This window comes from Dicentrarchus labrax, unplaced genomic scaffold (genome assembly GCF_905237075.1).
Source record: "Dicentrarchus labrax unplaced genomic scaffold, dlabrax2021, whole genome shotgun sequence".
Classification (NCBI taxonomy): Eukaryota; Metazoa; Chordata; class Actinopteri; family Moronidae; genus Dicentrarchus; species Dicentrarchus labrax.
Genome location: NW_026136723.1, coordinates 240,358 through 249,765, shown reverse-complemented (window position 1 = coordinate 249,765; position 9,408 = coordinate 240,358). Strand labels below are relative to the sequence as shown.

At 37.9% G+C, this 9,408-nt stretch overlaps 2 protein-coding genes and 1 long non-coding RNA gene across 4 annotated transcripts in view; 2 read left to right on the top strand and 1 right to left on the bottom strand.

Annotated features, from left to right (window-relative positions):
* The window catches only part of LOC127357474 (uncharacterized), a 132,824-nt gene that overhangs the window by 27,455 nt on the left and 95,961 nt on the right, over positions 1 to 9,408 (top strand). The gene's annotated exons all lie outside the window — the stretch shown is intronic.
* The window catches only part of LOC127357504 (uncharacterized), an 84,308-nt gene that overhangs the window by 2,177 nt on the left and 72,723 nt on the right, over positions 1 to 9,408 (bottom strand). For both annotated transcript variants that reach the window (XR_007882265.1, XR_007882264.1), the window contains exon 2: positions 4,940 to 5,058. This is a non-coding gene — a long non-coding RNA (uncharacterized LOC127357504). The remainder of the gene's footprint in view (positions 1 to 4,939; positions 5,059 to 9,408) is intronic.
* LOC127357491 (class I histocompatibility antigen, F10 alpha chain) lies at positions 1,710 to 7,189 on the top strand. The gene is made up of 6 exons (XM_051389722.1): positions 1,710 to 1,856; positions 2,600 to 2,866; positions 3,117 to 3,395; positions 4,758 to 5,063; positions 5,441 to 5,836; positions 5,943 to 7,189. Exons 1-5 carry the CDS (start codon positions 1,784 to 1,786, stop codon positions 5,530 to 5,532), a joined length of 1,017 nt encoding a protein of 338 aa, XP_051245682.1. The 5' UTR covers positions 1,710 to 1,783; the 3' UTR covers positions 5,533 to 5,836; positions 5,943 to 7,189.

Below are 9,408 nucleotides of genomic sequence, written 5' to 3'. Positions count from 1 at the left end.
CTCTGACTCCTACAATTTCTTTGGTTATCGTGTTATCGTCTGTTTCACTTACACACTGACCAGATGTGTGTTTCTGTAACCTTCCACTAGAGTGCAACATACACTTGAAAACTGAAGCAGAAATTAATTTGCTGTAGAGAAACAAGTTGTCAGGAAGTTGTTTTCACACCTTCAGTGTGAGTGTTAAGTGAGTGTATTTGGTGAGATGGAGGAATGATGCAAGGGTGTGTGTTTATTGAAAGAGTTAATAAATTGAATCTTGAATTGATGATGGTTAGGGTTGTTTATCTTATTTTAATGTAAATTGATGTAGTACAATATATTGTGCTATATTACGATACAGTAAGCTAGATGATATATTACGATTTCATTTTAAAAGTCCAATTTTAGGTCTGGTATTAACTGTCATGGTACAAAAACACACCACCATATACCTAAAATCTGAGTTAAAAAGTTTTTAATGCAACATTGAGATCTGCATTAGTATTCATCACTAGAACATCAGAGCCCTCAGTTTATATTTATAACACTGCAACATCTAGCCGTTAGGGGGTTTAACCACAACAATCGATACAATACTGGAAAGTAAAATATCGTAAAACAATATTTTTAAACATTTTCTTCCAGTCATAATGTTTAAGTGATGTATAACAATGCACCACTGATGATGTCAGTACATCTGTTCACATACTGATGAAGAAAAATGTCACACTCTCATTTTATTTCAGCCTTTTGTTGTAACAGCATATTAACTTTAAGTCAATAAAAATGAAGTTTTACTTGTACCTCAACCCTTACATAAACTATTGTGTGTTTGATCATACTGTCTGTTCTGATAGTCGTCCTATTCTGTGCCAAGACCAGTGAGTAGACCTGAACTGTTCCCCTCCATCTCATTTAATAACCAGATGGTCTGTTGCACACAGATGTGTTTAAATAACAGATAATAACAGTCCACACTGAGAAACTGTACTGCTCCACATCACTGGAGGGAGCTCTGAAACAGCAATAAGACACTGCTGCATCCACACAAACTGCAGAGTGTCTGATCTGTAGCTGACAGTAACATCAAGTGCTTGCTCATGGTGGGAACTGTTGGGTCTCTGTAAATCATTTTATAAGGAGTATGGTCTTGACCTGCTCTATTTGAAAAGTCTCCTGAGATAACTTCTGTTCTGAATTGGCGCTATACAAAGAAAATTGTATTTAATTGAATTGACCTCTGACCTCCCAGAAATAAATACATTTCTGCATGTTACATCACATTAACTTACAAAACATTGTACAAGCTCTGAGCAGCAGAAGGTTTAATTCTCCTTTCATATGTGAACAACCTTGAAACACCAAAATGCCTACATGCCCCCCCCCATCCTCTCACCCACACTTTCAGTTTCAACCTCAGCTGTGGTTCTGTTTGTGTGTGGTGGAGTAGCATGTATGCCTACATAGTGAGACGCAGTATAATGCACTGTGACGTTGTGTGACTGATCCGTACATTAATGAGAAGTATTAAAAGGAATATTAAATTATTAAAATCAACAACAGTAATAAACATTTATATGTTAAACAATTTACATGGATACTGTAAAGGATAGAAATTGTTCTGTGGACATTGGTACCATATAATTTATAATGACATGCACCAGTAGTATAGATCATCCGGTCCCGCCTTCCTGCAGACCACATCCGCAGTACTTCTCTGTGTCACTTAAACCTTGGTGCTCGAACTGGAACCACAGTGACTCTTTATCAGTATGAATACACATTAAAGACATTTATCAAAATGTCTGAATTCAGCATGAAGACCCTGATGTTTCTGGCTCTCCTGGGAATCAGTCTACAAGGCGCAGCAGCAGGTGAGTCAGTTGATGGCCTGTGATGTTTAGTTCCTGTATCTGTGTACATGTCAATAAGTAACTGGAAAAAGTTCAAAAATGCCACAAAAGGTCACAAAAAAAATGAAATGTTACTGTTCAATTTCTATACATAAAAAAAAAATACCTGACCTAAATATCAGATTTTATTTCTATAACCATCGTCTAGAAATATTTTTAGCAATATTTTGGCATTTGATATATTGACAGGGAATTGATTTACTCTCTTAACAAAACTTAACTTAACTAAACTTAATTATTATTATTATTTCATATATATATAAAATAAACTTTTATTGCCTTTAATCCATTGTGACAGGAAAGGGTGGAGAGAGAGAGGGGATGACATGCAGTAAAGGGCTACAGATCAGATTCGAACCCAGGGCCGCTGCAGCAAGCACTCATCCTTGATACAACATTTAGTGCATGGCTGCCCGGACAGCTCACCTGGTAGAGCTGGCGCCCATGCACCAAATATTTGACCTGTTTGACATTTTATTTCAGAATAAATAACATTTTTAAGACAGATTCATCAGAAATATAAAGGAAATAGTTTCTGGAGCAAAATCTTCATCTATAAATGTATTTCTGTGTTAACTGACTGCACAACAGAGATTATTAGGATGTTTTGAATGTACTGTAGTTCTCTTTGATTCTGTCTGCAGGACAATAACATTGTTCAGTGATTTATAAAACTGAAATGTTACATTAATGTTTTCTTACAGTGACTCACTCTCTGAAGTATTTCTACACTGCGTCTTCTGGAGTCCCAAACTTCCCAGAGTTTGTGTCTGTTGGGCTGGTTGATGATGTTCAGATGTTTCACTATGACAGTAACACCAGGAGAGCAGAACCCAAACAGGACTGGATGAGCAGAGTCACAGCAGATGATCCTCAGTACTGGGAGAGGGAGACTGAGGTCTCTGTGAGAGCTCAGCGGACCTTCAAAACCAACATTGAAACTGGGAAGCAGCGCTTCAACCAAACTGGAGGTTTGTTTATTTCATTGAGTTCTTCATGTGAGGTGTGTTTTATTCACGTAGATTCAACTATGAAGTCCAGATGATGATTGTCTGTGAGTGTCTTCCATCGAGCCAATAACAGCAGGAGGTGTAGATCCTCTGTGTTGGTGTCTGTGGATCAGTGTGTCTCTGTGGTAAAGATGTGATATCAACTGATGATAGAAGACTGTGCTGTGATCTCACTCTGGTTTAATACTGTTTCTGTCTATCTCTCTCTCAGGTGTCCACATTGTCCAGCTGATGTACGGCTGTGAGTGGGATGATGACACTGGAGAGGTTAATGGTTATGATCAGTATGGTTATGATGGAGAAGACTTCATAGCATTTGACCTGAAGACAGGGACATACATCGCTCCAGTGCCACAGGCTGTCATTACCAAACACAAGTGGGATAATGACAGAGCTCAGATAGCGCAGACAAAAAACTACCTCACCCAGGAGTGCATTGACTGGTTGAAGAAATATTTGGACTATGGGAGGAGCTCTCTGCTGAGAACAGGTAGAATCACATGACCTGATGTAGTTTAATGGACACAACAATCTTCATCTTTCTCTTCAGTTTCTAACCAACAGTAACATCACAATAAATATCACCAACATACAGACTCACTCTGTCTCACTTTACACACATTTCTTTTTCTCTCATTCTCTCTCACCCCTCTTCATCCCTCTGTATCACTTTACCTCTCTTCATCTGTCTTTTCCCCCTCTCTCCTTCACGCTTTTTCTCAATTACACTTCATAAATATAGAGCACTGACAGGTGAAGTGAATGCCACTGATTATCTGGTTATCATGGCTCCTGTCAGTGGGTGGGATATTTTAGGCATATAGGGATATAATATTTTGTCCTTAAAGTTGATGTGTTAGAAGCAGGAAAAATGGACAGCGTGAAGATTTGAGCGACTTTGACAAAGGCCAAATTGTGATGGCTAGACTATTATTCTCATTATGGCTGATCGGTGTATAGTGTTGCATGCCTGTATATATTGTGTGTTTGTTACTAAAACCTTTAAACGACATTACATCAAAGAGGAATTATAATGTTAATATAAGTTATTACCCAGCTAGAACACTACGTTCTCTGAATGCTGGGCTACTTGTGGTTCCTATAGTCTCTAAAAGTAGAACAGGAGCCAGAGCCTTCAGTTACCAAGCTCCTCTCCTGTGGAACCAGCTTCCAGTTGTGGTTCGGGAGGCAGACACCCTCACCACATTCAAGAGTAGGCTTAAGACATTCCTCTTTGATAAAGCTTATAGTTAGGGCTGGATCAGGTGAGTCCTGAACCATCCCTTAGTTATGCTGCTATAGGCCTAGACTATCGGGGATTTCCCATGGTGCACTGAGCTCCTCCCTTCCTCTCTCTTTCTGCACTCATTCATGTCCCATTACTGCATGTTACTAACTTCACTTCTTCCCCGGAGTTCTTGTGCTTTCTCGTCTCGCAGGTTCTCATGGATCCTGGTGGAGCCTCCTGCCATGGTCCTGCTTGACGGCCATTGCCAATAGTGTTGTTGCTGTGCACCTGTCTGTCGCTCTCTCTCTCTCTCTCTCTCTCTCTCTCTCTCTCTCTCTCTCTCTCTCACCCCAACTGGTCGAGACAGACGACAACCCACCTAGAGCCGGAGGATCTGTCCTAGGTTTCTGCCTTTTAACAGGCAGTTTTTCCTTGCCCTTGTCGGCAAGTGCTTGCTCATGGTGGTACTGTTGGGTCTCTGTAATTAATGTTTTAAAGAGTTCGGTCTAGACCTGCTCTATTTGAAGTGTCCTGAGATAACTTCTGTTATGAATTGGCGCTATACAAATAAAATTGAATTGAATTAAATACTGTCTATAAACTCTATCTGTCTTTACTCTCCAGAGCTTCCCTCAGTGTCTTTCCTCCAGAAGACTTCCTCCTCTCCAGTCAGCTGCCACGCTACAGGTTTCTACCCTGACAGTGCCATACTCTTCTGGAGGAAAGATGGAGAGGAGCTTCATGAGGACGTGGACCACGGAGAGATCCTCCTCAACCACGATGGATCCTTCCAGATGAGTGTTGACCTGAAACTTCATTCATCAGTCCCACCTGAAGACTGGAGGAGGTACGACTGTGTGTTTCAGCTCTATGGTGGGAAGAACGACATCGTCACCAAACTGGACAAAGCAGAGATCAGGACAAACTGGGGTAAGACTGAAATAAGAATTGACAAAGGTTAGGACACAGATTTAAAGGGGACTATTATGCTCTATTTGAGCTCTGTATTCTTGGATCTGAGACTCCACTGTTGTAACTTTGCATGATTCACTCTTCAAAAACAACCTCATTTATCTTATAGTAGCTCATCATGCAGCCCCTCAGTTCAATCTCTGAGTTAACTTAACTGACATGGTGCCACTGAACTAGTGCATATTTCTGCTCACACAGCCTCTTGAATGAAACATAAAATGCAATATTTGCACAAACCTTGTAACCTTGATGAACAGATGGATGGATCTTTTCTAACCTGCTTCCTCTCCACACATTGTGATTTTTGTTTATTTGTGTTGTTTTTTGCTGAGCAGAGGATCCCATTTACATCACCATAAAGATTACTGCTAGAGTGGTTGTTCTTGCTGTCGTCCTCATTGGTGCTATTGGATTTATTGTTTACTGAAAAGAAGAAAGGTGAGTGCCCCAATTGAAATGAGTTGATGCTCTGCAGACTTAAAAACTTAAGGAACATTTCATAGTGCACCAAAATCTGAAGTAGCCAACAGTAGCAGAGTAAGGCTCAGAGTAGAATATAAATCTACAGAATAATACACATAATCTAAACAGAGAGGAAAAGGGGATTTATTTCTCAGTTTATATGAGAGAATGCGATTCAGAGGGCAAAACAAAAGATCTTCTGGCATTTGTGACAAATTCAATTATTTATCTTTTCTTCTTATTTCAGCCATTTGCCGTCCACGTCGTAGGTAGAACTTGTTTTTATTCTATTGTCTCTGACACGTTCTTTACATTGTGAGCTGAGGTAGTTCAGTGCAGGAGAAGAGGACTAACAGTGTGTTTCTGACCTTGCAGCTCCTGAAAACAGCTCTGAGCTCTCTGAGAAACTGAATCCAGAAACATCACGAGCAAACACACCACCCTGCACACAGTGACGTCATGTGGGACAACAAAACAGTGAACCTAACACCTCCAGTTAAAGCAGTTTAATATTGTTTTGCCGTTCATTGTAAAACCTCTTTTTTCTGTTTTAAAGTATTTGATTTTTTGGGGCTTTTTATTGCCTTTATGATAGAGACAGCTTAAGATAGACAGGAAAGGGGGGCAGAGAGAGGGGATGACACGTAGCAAAGGGCCGCAGGTCGGATTCAAACGCTGGGCCGCTGCAGCAAGGACTCAGCCTCTGTACATGGGTCACCAGCTCCACCCACTGAGCTAACCTGGCGCCTGGAATTTCTGTTTTATAGGATTATTCTTTCTGTCTCTTTAGGTTTGTAGTTTAAGAGTCTGTTCACAAAAATTACCTCTAATGATATGAAACATGAAAGTAGATTTTTTTTTAGGTTTTGTGATATCAGAATTCTGCATCCACTCAAATACGACAAGTTTAAAACTGAATTAGATTTTTGGTGTAAATAAAAAAAATATATAAATTAATTAAAATAAAATTAAAGCAGGGAGAGAAAAACTACACTCAATGCTCAGTGACCTTACCGACAGATTAAAACTAACATTATTAATTTGGTTGTGATTTTAGATTCTGATTTAAAATTTAATTCTAATTTTCAAACGGTAAATAAAACAGCCTTGTTTCATTTTAGAAATATTGAAAAAGTCCGATCTTTTTTAAGTCTGAAAGATGCTGAAATACTCACTGACGCTTTTATTACCAGTCGTGTAGATTAATTCCCTAAAAAGTCCATCAGAAAGCTACAGCAAGTTCAGAACCCTGCGACTCAAGTCTAAACTAGAACCAGGAAAATGGATAACTCCTCTGCTGAAGACACCGGCTGCCTGTATCTGTTAGAATTGAGTTTAAAGTTCCTCCACTGCTTTCTCTGTATCTTTAAAAGGAAATTAAAAACGTTTAATGTTCAATCTTTTTAATCTGGCTTTTACTTTGGAGTAATGTTATAGCCTTAGTTTTTAAGTATTAATCTTAGTTTTTTATATAATTTGTCTCCCTGGTGTTGATTTTTACACAGACATTTATTTGATGTTTTATATTTTAGTGTTTTTACTGCATTGATGTTTTAATTTGCTACATGAAGCTGAATGTTTGTATGAAAGGTGATATATGAATAAAGTTGAGTTGAGTTAAACTTTGTGTGTGTTACTATTTACATTTATATGTGGTATTTACTTATAATCTTATAATCAGAATACAGAGTTTTGAAGATTTTACACTTAAAACTCAATTCTATAAATGTAAAACTAAAGTAGTCTATATAATATGTCATACAATGCTTTCCATTCTTGCATAATGTTATACATTAAATATATATCTTATTGTATTATTTATTTATTTAAAGTTCACAGTAAATGAAATCAGTTCAGTAAAAGCACTATTCACTGCTGATGTGTTGGGGTGCGTGGGAACAGAAAACCGCTCACAGGGAACTGTCCTTTTCAGAAGCAATCAATCTGCACGCAAAGGAAGTGCAGAGACAGAAAATACCTTTGCTGCTACAGTTTTCACACTTTCAAATAAATGAGCACCCGATTCAAAGTAAATAATATATTTACTCATTTACTTTGGGTAAATAATTATTTCAAACTCCAAATGATGAGCCTTGAATAAATATTACCAAACTCATAAATGAATGTGTATTCTTCATTTTAGATAATCATACAAAAGAATATAAAAAGTGTATTTCGAAAGCTGAAACCCTATTTCCCCTACAGAGGAACACTCCCTGAAGTTCTTCTTCATTGGAGTTTCTGGAGTGACAAACTTCCCAGAGTTCATTGGTGCTGTGATGGTTGATGGAGTTGAGGTTGTTCACTACGACAGCAACATCAAGAGAGCTGAACCCAAACAGGACTGGATGAAGAGACTAATGGAAGATGATCCAGGACACAGGGACTGGTACACTGACGAGTGTCGTGTTAATCAACACTTCTTCAGTTCCACTATTGACAGTTTGATTCAGTTCAACCAAACTGGAGGTAATTTATATGTTTAGTACTTAAACATTGTAATATGACCAATATCCAGTGGTGCAAAGTAATGAAATACAAATACTTGATCAATGTGCTTAAGTAGTGTTTTCATGTATCTGCACTTTACTTGAGTATTTATTCCCCCTTACATTTGAACCAAAGATCTGTACTTCATATGGCTTAAAATTTAAAAACAGTTGTTACTTTAATTTTAATGCATTTCAGGTGAATTATGGATTATTATTTTTTTTTGCATCAAAACCGCTGCATATCACACATGACCGACATAATGAGGAAAATGACAAAAACAACGTAAAGACAAAAGAAGAAGGTTTTAGTACATTTCTGAAATTGAGTATGTGGACTATTAGAAAAACACTGCAGAGAACAGGTAGAATCACATGACCTTATGTACTCTGTGTCACATAAATAGAATCACTCATTCATCATTACACATCGACCAGATGTGTGTTTCTGTAACCTTCCACTAGAGAGCAACATAAGCTTGAAAACTGAACCAGAAATGAATTTGCTGAAGAAAATCTGTTGTCAGGAGTTTCCACACCTTCAGAATTTAAGTGAGTGTATTGAATGAGATGATGATGGAGGAAGGATGAAGGGGTGATTATTATGTATGTTACTAGAATGAATCACATTCTATCTTGAACTGTGATAGTTAGGGTTGTTTAACTTATATCAATGTAATCTGAGTAAGTTTATAGTGTAGTATATGGAGCTCTAGTGTGATCATATTTGCAGATATGTTACAAATATGCCAATAAATCATTAGTTTAACCATTAGTTCTGTGTCCTTATATTTCAATTCACCAAAGTTGGTGAAAACAACTACATCAAAATAAAATAAACACACAGTTGTCACTCAGTGCATGTGTCCAAATAGTGATGAAGAAAAGTGTCACACACTCAGCTCTTGTCTTCCTATTTGTTGCTACCTGTCTGACTGTGATCTGCCCAGAGAGATTATATCTGAATATCACATAATGGCAAAAGAAATACAAGAAGTCACTTTCTCTGCCCATCAGATCTCTCAGCTGATAGCTCATGACATCTATCCATTCATTCAAAACTGAACACGTGGCTCACTTAAAACTGAAGTTCAACTTAAGATCAGCTCAAATGTGATCAAGCTGCTTTTGTCACATTGCATCTTCAGATAAGGGAACATTTTATTTCAGCCTTTTGCTTTAACTGCAGAGTAACTTTTAAATGTAATAATGTTAACATAGCGATAAACTATCCCTTGGAAATTAGTTTGACTTGCACCTCAACCTTTACATAAACTATTGTGTGTTTGATCATACTGTCTGTTCTGATAGTTGTCCTCTATTCTGTGCCAAGACCAGTGAGTAGACCTGAA